The sequence below is a fragment of the Armigeres subalbatus genome, chromosome 3 (genome assembly GCF_024139115.2).
Source record: "Armigeres subalbatus isolate Guangzhou_Male chromosome 3, GZ_Asu_2, whole genome shotgun sequence".
In the NCBI taxonomy this organism is placed as follows: Eukaryota; Metazoa; Arthropoda; class Insecta; order Diptera; family Culicidae; genus Armigeres; species Armigeres subalbatus.
Genome location: NC_085141.1, coordinates 236,565,728 through 236,578,748, shown reverse-complemented (window position 1 = coordinate 236,578,748; position 13,021 = coordinate 236,565,728). Strand labels below are relative to the sequence as shown.

At 40.4% G+C, this 13,021-nt stretch overlaps 1 protein-coding gene across 6 annotated transcripts in view; it reads left to right on the top strand.

Moving 5' to 3' along the window:
- Positions 1-10,836, top strand: part of LOC134221059 (peptide transporter family 1-like) — a 93,731-nt gene extending 82,895 nt beyond the window's left edge. For all 6 annotated transcript variants that reach the window (XM_062700243.1, XM_062700241.1, XM_062700239.1 and 3 more), the window contains 4 exons: positions 191-269; positions 337-565; positions 753-2,106; positions 10,184-10,836. In XM_062700243.1, coding sequence (XP_062556227.1) covers positions 191-269; positions 337-565; positions 753-2,106; positions 10,184-10,660 — 2,139 coding nt within the window. In that variant the 3' untranslated portion in view covers positions 10,661-10,836. The remainder of the gene's footprint in view (positions 1-190; positions 270-336; positions 566-752; positions 2,107-10,183) is intronic.
- The last annotated feature ends 2,185 nt before the right edge of the window (positions 10,837-13,021 follow it).

Genomic DNA, 13,021 nt, shown 5'->3' with positions numbered 1-13,021 from the left:
GATACAAAGTTGGAGAATGGAACCGGACCTGGTATTGAACCCACGACCTCCTACGTATGAGACAGAAGCAGTAGCCATATGACTACCAAGTTAATAAAGAATATTTTATTTTAGTCTAAAAATACAAACTTATTGGTGTAGGTGCCTTGTTTATCTGAATAAATTCTAATTTCGTAAATTTTCTTTGCAGCCTATACGATACCCAAAATCCATATTTTTCATTATCAGCAATGAATTTAGCGAACGGTTTAACTACTATGGTATGCGAAGTAAGTGTCAGCAGTCGTGTAATTGGTGGTAATTTAAAAATAATTTAAAACTTTTTTTTTCTTCCAGCTGTTTTGGCTCTATACCTCACCCAAAAGCTCAACTACGACGACGATACGGCCACCGTGATATATCACGTTTTTACCAGTTTAGCCTATTTCTTTCCCCTGATGGGAGCCATCCTTGCCGACAGCTTTCTGGGCAAATTTAAAACGATCTTGTACCTGTCTATCGTATACTGCATAGGAAGTACGCTGATTGCCATGGGAGCAATACCGCCTCTCAACCTCCCCGCCACGTAAGTAGTAACTTTGAGTCTTACCAACTCTACGAAACCCTTTGAAATAACTTAATTTCTTAATTTAATTTCAGTTTTTTCCGCCATTTCAATTTATTCTAAAAACGTGTAGTTCTTTTCTCTATCTCAATAGTTATTATTTGAAAATTAATGCATAATTTATTTATATTTTTTTATTGCATTCCAGATCGATGACCGTCATGGGTTTGTTGTTCATTGCGGTCGGATCCGGCGGTATAAAGCCATGTGTATCGGCTTTCGGAGGTGATCAATTCAAACTTCCTGAGCAGGCAGTGCAACTGGCAAAGTTTTTCTCTTTGTTCTACTTCGCCATCAATGCTGGCTCTCTGATATCAACCACATTAACGCCAATTCTTCGAGAAGACATCCATTGCTTCAAAGAAACCGATTGTTTCTCGCTTGCATTTGGCGTACCGGCGGTACTGATGATCTTCTCCATCTTGATATTTGTGAGTGGTAAATCAATGTACTCCATCAAAAAGCCGGCTGGTAACATGGTTGTTTTAGTATTCAAATGTGTTGGGAATGCACTGTCAACGAAAGTTAAGGAACAGGAAGATAATCCAAAGTCTCATTGGTTGGATTATGCCGAAACAAAGTATGGAAGACAAATCGTGGCAGATATAAAATCACTCATGAAGATTTTGGTTTTGTACATTCCACTGCCCGTTTTTTGGGCACTTTTTGATCAGCAGGGATCTCGATGGACATTCCAGGCTACGAGGATGAACGGTGAAATTGGAGCATTTACAATTAAACCCGATCAAATGCAAGTCATCAATCCATTGCTGATTCTAGCATTTATTCCCTTCTTTGAAGGCTTAGTTTATCCTGTCCTAGAAAAAATCGGCATTCGCACTCCCTTGCAAAAGCTCTCGTTCGGAGGAATTTTAGCAGGTGCAGCATTTGTTTTATCAGGATTTGTGGAGATCGCGCTGAACGAAACAAACGCAATTATGCCCACTCCTATGGAATCTCAACTTAGAATATACAACGGTCTACCGTGTGATTATCATTTCAAGTCCGATATACCAGACTTCCAAAACTTCACCGTGCAATCAATCGGCGCCTTCGAGGCCATTCACGTAAACACCATGCAGAACACGACATTCCACTTCACGGCGGAAACAACTGAGAGTTTTTGCGTAAAAGCCAACATGTCGAACATTTCCGGCACCTTCTATCTGAATCCGGGAAATGCAGTCAGTTACTTCATAACTCAAAAAGCGAACAAAGTTAATCTCGTCGAGTATGCGGATACGGCGGAAAAAGACAAACGAGGACTACCCCGATTGCGAATCTTAGCCAACATAAAAGCCACTAGGAAGGTGCTGCTGAAGAATAACTGGAATGACGACTTCCAGTACAACGTTTCGCTGAACACCTACGATCAGTTTTCAGTTGCGGATGGCGAGTACGACTTGTACAGTGATAATGGAACTAGAAAAATTGCTTCTGTGAAGCTTGAACTAGGAGGAGTTTACACAGTTCTACTGCATGAAGTTTTGGAGAACGAATTTGTAAGTATTGCATCTGTAACCCTTGACATCACTAATAATGCTTCAGGTAATGCTGGGCCATTTTTTATAATTTAAGTTTTGGCTTTTTTAGCGGTGTTCCAGGAATATTTTTAAGAATGTTTACTACTGAGTTGGTAGTTCGAGATCCGAACTACATGCTCCGTAGTAAATACTATCGAAAAACTGCCGAAAATATACTCAAAAATGCCAAACGGTCGTTTTGCCCCGGGGGTGCATATTACCCCAGTTTCCCCTAATATCCTACTTTTAGCTGTCGTCTTCTTAGTGGAAAACAAAGGGTTATTATTTATTCTCAAAAGCTTGCATCCGCCTGGTCTAAGACAAAAAATCCTTCTTTAAAATCTCTCCTTTCTGTATACAGTCGACTCTCTACATCTCGATGTTCCATATCTCGATATATTTCTTTTTTCGATGATTTTCTCGGTTCCTTTTAATCCAAGTACATTTTTGTTTTCTGCATCTCGATAACCTCCCTCTCGATGTGCTCTAATAATATTTTGCTCAGGATTCACCTCCCTAAGTCGATTTATTCAAATTTCTAGACTACTAGACCATCTTTGGGCAATAACAAACACATCAACTACAAGGAACGACATTTGTTTCGTTGTCGTTTGTCATGTCGAATTCGTTTTTAAACCTGGGTCAGTGCCAACCCGAACCCTGAATAAAAAAACATTTTCAGTTCCATCTGTCATTGGATATGTTGGTGTGCGTAGCATCGTGTTTGTTTTGATTAGATGAAGCGGTCGAAAGATTAACATTTGATGTAGTGCTGCAAATATGACGGAATTGAACGCTCGAAGAAACTCTTGTTTTTTCGTACTTGCCTGAGTGAGCAAGTTGAAAAGCCCCCTCACCGGTGCCGTACACAGGAACGGAACGACTTGGATGGCTGGAACAGACTGCTAATGATGTAGAACTGAATTGCTCGACTGTGACGGGTGACTTGAGGGCTTCCAAAATGCTTGTTGATGTGCGTTCCGTCATCTGCAAACTCTGTCGATGACTCATGTTTATCATAGCACTGGAGTTACGTCGATTGGAGTAGATGGGATAACTAATGGAACGTACACACGGTCAAGCAGTTTGACCAACATTGACTCCACCTCTCGTTTATTCAAACATCCATCAAGTTTTACCAACAGCGGCACGAACAATCAATTTATTTGACCAACAATATCACACACGAACGACCGAAGCGCCAACTTGAGCACCAACCATCAAAAAATATATGGGGGTTTGTGCAACTTCAAATGCTCAAACATGTTCGGCGAACCTTGACTCCACCCCCACAACTCAAACCAAAATCAAAACGTTTTAATTTTTTCCAACCGAGCCACCAACTGTCAAATGGTTGTTCGAACAACTTCACACACGTTCAAACAAAGCAGCAACCGAAGCGTTTTCTTGGGGGCGGAGTCAATGTTCGTCGAACTGCTTGACTGGTGTGTACGTTGCTTAACGGAGTAGATGGTGTTCCATTTTCGATTCGTGGCATTTTCGTCGGTCCCCAAAAATCCCGGCCAGTTTGTATGTCCTTGAACTCTATAAAGAAGACTCCCTTCGGATCGAGGGCCATTTGTTTCAAATCTTTGTCAACTCCTACTTTGAACGAAATAAATGCAAACTGGAATTGAACTTATAAGGTTATAATTGAACGAGCTTGGAATTGATTGCTTATAAGGCAGAAGCGGTAGCCTTTAGACCACCGAGCTCGTCCTGTCTTTTTCTTACGCACCATATAAATTAAAAATTATTTGTATGAAAAAAATCTTACATGGGGGGAGGGGAGTCGAAAAACCCAGGAAAAATGCTTACGTAATATGTGTACGACCCCTTACGTAATTTCCCAACTGAATCCGTTGGGAAGTTTGAAAGAGTTTGATTCGAAGGAGAGGCACAGAAGGAATAAATCCGTTTGAATAACCAAAGAACGGAACGGACATTTTTTGGGTTTACAAACTTCGGACTTCGGAATCCCAGAACGATATCCCTTGTAGAGAATGAGGAAAAAATCTCGACTCCACTCGGAATTACAAAATTATTCTTATCGAAAGTCTAAAAGGAATCCGTTTGAATGTGAAGCCCAAAATAATGTCGTTCAGCTGCTCACCAAGGAAACCCAAAAGAATTATATATTGGAAGCTCAAAAAGAGCTTCGTTCAGAAATACAGGGGTTGAGATAGGTAAAAATAAGTCGAAATTCAAGTCAGCATAACTTTGCGTATAATAATCCGATTTTGATAAAACCAGGACCATAAGAAGCAGACACTCTTCTAGTATACTGTCCCCCTACAAAACCTGAGATTGGTCCATGGCCACCGGAAATGTTCCGGGTTTTCCGAGGGTATGTTCAAGATGCATTTTTTCCACTGCTTGTCATTTTATGTGACGTTAACTTTCATCATGTTTTATGCTTTCTCCGAAAACTAGAACTAATATGCCGGCCAATGGTGGCTGTATATAGAGAATCCATCTAAACTACACAGAGATACGGCCATTTCCGTAAAAACGGTACCGGGAACATGATGAAATGATAACAGATCGGCAGCGCCGTAGCGTGTGGTTGGCTAGGTTGGCCCCCGCCAAGGGCGCCAGGGCTAAAGGGGGCGCCGAAATTCCGAATTGAACTATACGAAATGATGACAAATCTCATCAAGGTTTTTTACGCGTTGGATATGGATACCACTTGAATTTTCTTCGATTTTTTGTAATTTTTCGGTGAGGTTAATTCATTGTTTTATTGATGTTGAGGGTCTCAATAGGCTAAAATCAAACCGTGTAGAAAACCTTGATAGGGGAACGGTTCGGCACTTCATCCATCCCATCAATAACAAAGCAATGAATTGGAATTTGATTTCTTTTCCATTTTTTTCAGCAGTGAGCTTGCATGTTAGCAAAAAGAAGCGACAAGATTGGTGCTGTATTTCTCTGTTTTGCGATGAGATGAATAGATGTTCAGTGAGATTGAAAAAGGAACAGTTCCCCCATATTCTCAAATTTATCGGTTCAAAGTGTTTCAGATTTAAGCTTAGCTTAGCTTAGACTGACTGTACATATCAATGGTTGCTACTCCGTGATTGATCAGAACTGGTGCAAATTGCACTACGATTCAAGTGAATAGTGGTTGGGATTTACCAACTATTCTCGAAGTGCACGTTTCAGAAGCTCGCAAAATCAATAACGGCGCCGGCCAAGTCCTTACAGTCAGTTGGGAAAGGGAGGGAATGTGAGTGTAAGGTAATTGTTGCTACTAGAGACCGAGAATACCTCTGCATCTCCACATTTACCACGGGAAGGAAGTAGTGTTAGTTGGGTGGGGTAATCAGTAACATAGATCGGGATTCACCATGGAAAGTGAAGTGACCTATGAAACTTCTACACAGCAGTATATAATTTGTTCAATTGTTCATTCTTCGCGAGAATCTGCCGCATCTCTCCATCCTCGGATACGCCCCACGCTCGCCAAGTCGTTCTGCACCTGGTCTGCCCATCTCGCTCGCTGCGCTCCACGCCGTCTCGTACCTGCCGGATCGGAAGCGAATACCATCTTTGCAGGGTTGCTGTCCGGCATTCTTGCAACATGTCCTGCCCATCGTACCCTTCCGGCTTTAGCTACCTTCTGGATACTGGGTTCGCCGTAGAGTTGGGCGAGCTCATGGTTCATTCTTCGCCGCCACACACCGTCTTCTTGCACACCGCCAAAGATGGTCTTAAGCACCCGTCTCTCGAATACTCCGAGTGCTTGCAAGTCCTCCTCGAGCATTGTCCATGTTTCATGTCCGTAGAGGACAACCGGTCTTATAAGCGTCTTGTACATGACACATTTGGTGCGGTGGCGAATCTTTTTCGACCGCAGTTTCTTCTGGAGCCCGTAGTAGGCCCGACTTCCACAGATGATGCGCCTTCGTATTTCATGACTAACGTTGTTGTCAGCCGTTAGCAAGGATCCGAGGTAGACGAATTCCTCGACCACCTCGAAGGTATCCCCGTCTATCGTAACACTGCTTCCCAGGCGGCCGAAACGTGTGGCAAGTAAAAAAAACATCGTCCTGGTTCTTCAGACTGAGAAAGCCAAGTTTCGAGTATTACATCTTATCCAGTCGAAAGATACCCTAACCTAACACCGTAAGTCCAGTAGTTCTTTCAAACCACCGACCAAGGTCTAATGGCAATTCCGAAGGTCATTCAATCCACTCCAAAGTAGGATTCTTCTTGTTTCGACTACGTCCTAAAGTGATCCAACCACTAACCGGCACACTTGAGATTTTATTGGCCTAGCTAGATCCACTAGTGCGTGAATTCACAACATGGAAGTCTGGATTTTGTGTCGGTAACACACGCACTACTGGATTTAGTTTTTTTATTTGCGTAGGTTTATTTAATCTTTCAGAAAATCGTTAAAATTTCTATAAAAGATATTTTTAGAAATGTTCTGGCCTTTTTATAATCCTTCTACCTATTGGGACACATGCAAGTTATAGAGGCTTAAGGAATTCATAAAGCAAACATTTATTAAACCCACCACGCAAAAAATGTTGATTTTTTTAAGAAATAAAAACCAGCTCTTATCATGCCATTTGTTTTGAACATGCATGAAAGTAAGGGGCGCCCAATAATGGTTTCGCCAAGGGCGCTGCGAGTCCACGCTACGGCTCTGCAGATCGGAATAATGCAAATATGAGTATCTAACTTCATGGATTTGCGAGACGATGATTACAGAAACATTTCCAGAATGATAGTGTCCACTGCCACCCTTATAGCCGGTTCCATGGGCTTTCCATGAGGGGCCGGTTTTGGCACCATCTGGACCATGCATATATGGGTGTCAAAATTCATGTTTTCCTAAGACGATGAATATAGGATCTTTATTAGAGATATATTTTGAGGACTGTAAGACTCTTTGGCCAATTTGTAACAGGTTCCGGAAGTTCTGCGAAAGTGACATTTGTTCAGGGTGTATAGCCATTTGTATGGTGTATCCCGTATCGTTTTCACGAAAATGGCCATATCTCTGCGTATACCTAACGGATTTTCGATCTGCAGCCAGCATTGGTCAGCATATTAGTTCTAGTTTCTGGGGAAAACATAAAACAAAATAGCAGCAAACGTCATATAAAATGACAAGCAGCAGAAAAAATGCATTTTTAACATACCCTCGGAAAACCCGGAACACCACCGGTGGTCAAGGGCCAATCAGAGGTTTCGCATAGGGCCAGTATACTAGAAGAGTTTCCGCGTCCGATGGTCCCAGTTTGATCAAAATTGGATCATTCTACGCAATGTTATGCTGATTTTAGCTTCGACAATTTTTTTCCTATCTCAACCTTTTTGTCTAACCCCTGTATAAAAGAATTCCTTCCAGTATTCCAAATAACTTCGTTCGGAAACCCAGAGAAAGGACTTGTTTGGATTTACGAACCGAGATTTTTTGATTTTCTTTTTGGTTTTCGGAAAGAATAGTGCGGTTCCTAACAAAATCCTTTAAGGGTATTCTAATGGGAATCCATTGTCCAGAAGCAGAAAAAGATTCCGTTCAGAAGCCCAGAACGCTCCAATCGAAAGTCTAAAAGTATTTCTTTGGAAAGTTCAAAACGATTCCGTTCGGAAGACCAAAAGTATTCCGTTCGGGATTCTAGAATGATTATGTTCAGAATCCCATCAGAATTCCGTTTGGAAGTTCAAAAGGATTTCTTTGAGACGCCCAGAGTGATTACTTTCGAAAGCCCAAAAGAATTTTGTTCAGAAACTCGAATGGATTCCGTTAGTAAATTCACATAACGGATATCTTTTAGGCACCCTAATGGAATTCTTCCGGGCTTTCGAACGAGATCATTTTGGGCTTCAGTATGGATAAATTTTGGACTTCGTTTCGCCTAAAATTGATTTATTCTCTGATTAGTTCTCGATTTATTCGAAAAAGTATTCTTCTTTTTTATGAGAGTCCCCCTTTCCCAGCAGTGCCCCTTCCCACCCAGGCCTCTCCCTCTCCCAGTCAGATCTCGGGGGGGGGGGGGGGGGGGGCGTTGGTGCACGGGCATCCACGGAGAGTCGCGGTCATATCATTTCGTTCTGGCCATTAAGGGCTACACATTTTAGCGATCCTGCCAGATCCTGGAGCCCTGCGAGCATTTTTTTTTTTTTTTTGTTTTGTCTTTATTAAGGAGACTTTCAGCCCGAGGCTGGCTCGTCTCCGAACCCTGCGAGCATTGATTTTGGTGAAAATAAATTTAGATTTCATGTAGCCACTTGGCGGCGTTAGTGTACATGAGACTACCAGTTGAGCTAGATATAACGAAATCTGATAGATATGGAGAAATATTCTATGCTGCAAAACTGCTCGGAAAGCCAAATATATTATCTGTTGTCGCATTTCACAAAGCTATTATGCGTAAGTTTAGTAACTGTTTGGAATTAATTTACACGTCTCTTATTTGGGTATAATATCTCAGAATTTGAGAAATTTTTAGATAAATGACATTTTCAAGGCGTTTGCTCGAAAGGTAACCATCGATATCTTGAAGTTCAGGTTAATGGTGTACTAAGGTTGGATTAAATCTACCGAATCAGATATTCTGAATATTACAGCAAACTATAATATGTATTTCGCGAGACTTCAATAACATAACACTGAACACAAGTTTAGATTAACATTTGAATGAATGGCCTCGATTGTGTAAAATAAAGCTTACCAGTTGTTCGATATATCGTAATCTGCAAGAACTATAAAGTTATTGACTTCTATTCAGAAGCACCCAATTTTTTTTTGGATATGCGACCCACCTAGCAGAATCCCATATTGCCTGCAACCCACCAGGTACCAAATGCAATGATTTTGAGAAATTGGAATAAAAATGAATTCGCGTTAGTTTGAACAAATCATAATAAATTGCTTCATACCCCATCGTTGTATTTGCCAAAATATCATCAATTTTGAATTTTATTCAGATTAGATTTAGGTTTAAATTGGATTTGGAATGTATTAGACTTCATTGTATTTGCTAAAATCTCGCATAACAAAAGAAGGCCATTGACTTCGTAAACTTTGTTGTTCTCTAATCATCCATTCATTACTGAGATCCTAATCTAAAAGCTTGTATATATTTGTGGGACAGAATAGGGATGAAAGTATGAATCCGCGAATGTCGCGACCCACAGTTTGGGAACCCATATTTTATATTATTGTTCTAGTATTTAAACTATGATATTAAGGCAAGTTTATTTTTGTGTGCAGTTTTTCAAAGGAGTTAATCGGTTTCTCAAATGCAACAGATGTTCACCTTTGTAGGTATCATTTAAATAACCCAGGAGAAAAACAAGCATTGCATCCTATGCTAGAAGTTTTTTTTTTGCGTTTTAATGAGAGAAGGAAGGGAATGTGTAGTTTGAATAAAATGCCTTTAGCGTGTGTTCATAAATTCACACTTCAGCGTGTCAATCGGCGAGCAGCAAGCCATGACTCTGCCTCTTCCAGTCAGATCTTGGGGACGTGCACACGCATCCAAGGAGTGTCGCGGTCTTATCATTTCGTTCCAGCCATTAAGGGCTACACAGAATGCAAGTTCTAATTGTACTCTATCGCTCTGAGGGGTTCTAAGGTGATAAACCTCAAATTAATTTCCTGTTTGTAACTTTTATTTAAAAGAGGGGAAGTCGGTAAAGAAAACTCTCTCTACGACATTCACTGTTACTCCAGTTATGTCGAAAAATCAATTTGCTTTGTAGGAGTTTTGAGAGACGAGAATGGTTCTTATGGTGGTTCTAGACCCTAAGTACAATTGAAACACGAATTTCTAAGTAACGAATTTCTGAATAAATTTGGCATGTGACAGCGGAATCACGCATACTTTTTTTATCTGGAGAACTTGATAGACTGCGAGAATAAGAGCGTAGCACACAAAGAAGGGTATTTTTTTATGGGTGGATACATTTTGAATCGATATTAGTGTTAGGAGACATTTTTAGGTTCCTCGAAGACCTGCGTATGCATTTACGTTTTTTATAAATAAAACAAGAGTTCAATTCAATAATAAATTCCATGTATTCTTTATTTCAGAAACTTCAAAGACACACCGTAACTCCCTCCAACTCTCTGCACATGCTCTGGCTGGTGCCCCAGTACGTGGTCATTACCGCTGGAGAAGTGATGTTCTCGATCACTGGTCTACAGTTCTCGTACTCGCAAGCGCCAGAAAGTATGAAGTCCGTTATTCAGGCCTTTTGGTTGTTAACGGTCGCCATCGGTAACATGCTGGTCGTGTTCATTGCCGAAGCGAAATTTGTCGAATCTCAATCGGTCGAGTTCTTCTTGTTTGCGGTGCTGATGTTCCTGGATATGGGGCTCTTTATGATCCTGGCAGCACGCTATCAGTATACGGAACACGACGCAAAGGATATTGAAACGGGTGATATTAAGAAACCAGATCTGGATAAGATGGACGGCGTTCCGTCGAAGCTCGACCAAGGTCCACTGGAGAGAGGCTTGGAACCGCCCAAAGCAGCCTACACGAATGAGGCGTACCGGGAAGACTGAGTGCTGTGAAATTTAGTATCTAGGAAATGTTCTCTCTTTTTGTTTACAGTATTTTAACCTGTCTAATTATGTGAAAATATCTAAATTACAATTGTCGATGTAATTTGCTTGTATTAGGATTTCTTTAATTTAAAGAAAATACATGTTTAGGAAACGAATAAATAAAAACTCAATTAGTCTTTCTCTTCTGCATCGTAGCTTTATCACACTTTCCCAACAAAATTTGTACTTTATTTTTTCTCTGAGTAGCTGAGATTAATTAAATTTGAAACAAAGTATTTAATATAGTTTTTCATTAGTTTTATAGATGATTATGTTACAATGATAAAAGAGTCCTAATTCACTCTTCAATCCCTAATTGTTTCACATTTTCCTACAGTTTGATTTCCCAGTTTGACGTATTGGTAGCACGGTTTAGTATTGGTAATGTACTTAAAGGCTATGTCTGCTAACGTACTTTTTATACGGAGACCGTAAAGTGTTGTATGAGTTGTAAGTGTTCGGACTTCGTCCCTGAGTATCCTTTCCTTATATAAAAAACCCAAATTGAGCCACCTGGTAGTAATATGGCCTCTCACGTATTTAGCCAAGACACCAACCTTTTCTGTTGGGTTTTCTATTTTGTTTATTACTTTTGAACGCAATGACCGATCGTTATCAAATTCAATAGCGAGACTTTACCACTTTTCGAATGCAACTTGCTGCGAGAAAATCGGTTAAGGATTAGGGGAAGAGGCCCCAAAACGCCCCTCCCGGGGCAAAACGACTTTCGGGTATTCACTTATATTTACCATGTTTGAGATAGCCTTAACAAAACTAGACGTAAAACTATATGAAAGTTTGGCAAAAAAGAGTCAAAAAAATAGAAAGGAATGTAGGAAACCGAAATTTTCCACATTTCGATGAAACATCTAACATTTCGACGAGGCAAAACGCCCTTGTGAAACTATCCTACAATGTACTCGCGTCTCCACGCACTGTCCATACCAGAATGCTGATGTGCCGACGCATGGTACTTTGTTCCCTAAGAGCTGCCTGCTAAAAGGCGTTTTGCCTCATGCATTTTCCAGCGACAAAGTATCACCACTTTTTTTAAATGTGAATATTATCAATATTATTAAGAATTTTTTTAATTTAAATATGGCATCAGCTAGCTATATTGTTTAACTGTTGCGTGAGGTAGAAACATCCATGAAAATCGTTATAGCTAAGGCATAAAAGCAGTCTATGCTTAGCTTAGAAATTTTCTCAATTCGTCGAGCTGAGTCGATTGATATATAACACTATGGGTCTACGAGCCTGCAACGCAGCAAAGCTGAACTAAAGGATGAAAGTTGTGCGTTGCTTTCGTATTGAGTGGTGTGCCCTTGAAAATGCGAGTACGCAGATAGAAAAAGTTATTGAAATTTGCACGAAAGGGCACGCCAAAAAGAGCGTAAATTTAAACGATATTATCGCCTGGATGAATGCAATTCGTATACGAATAAGTGTCATAATGTTATGAAAATTGCATACATTTATGGCGAACTTGTTGGAAAAGATCCATGTACGCCCAGAATAGTTTAATTTTCCACGTCTTTATTGTTTACGCGCTGATTAGTTTTCAAAAAATAAAAATAAATATAAATACCTCGATCGATAAGGACCTTCTTCTTATGTGAATTTGGAGCCATTATAAAAGCACTTTCGTCCATGTTGTATACATGCAGTTCAGGTTTCCTATGACTTGCAATTAATCTTTTGACGTAGGACTTACGTCTTTTCTGTACTATACTGGGTGTCATTTAGATTTTTGGAAATCGAGAGCATTACGCTGAAAGGGAAGATTTCGAACAATACTAGCGCCTTTATCTTTCGATGGATTTTAAAAATTTATATATCAATCGATTCGGACACTCTCCAGTAATCCCGTCGGAAACTATAAAGAACATATTTACTGAAGGAATGAAGTTAAACCATCCAGCCGTATTCAAGTTTTGTGGATACGAACACAGACCATTTCATTTTTATTATATAGACCAGTCGACCCGGCAGACGTTGTCCTGCATAGTAGGCGAGAATGCCCATACGAAATTTCCATACGAATCTTAATTGTAGTATTTCACGAATAACTCAACCTTACTCGTTACTTTTCGTATGAGGAAATATCATATTAACCCGTTGGAAATGATAACGAACATATCTGCTGAAGTAATGAAGAAAATCCATCTAGCCGTTCTCGAGTTATGCGGATACGAACACAGACCATTTCATTTTTATTATATAGAGTAGTCGACCCGGCGTAGGTCCGGAGTAGGGCCCTCCTTAGCCGTGCGGTAAGACGCGCGGCTACAAAGCAAGACCATGCTGAGGGTGGCTGGG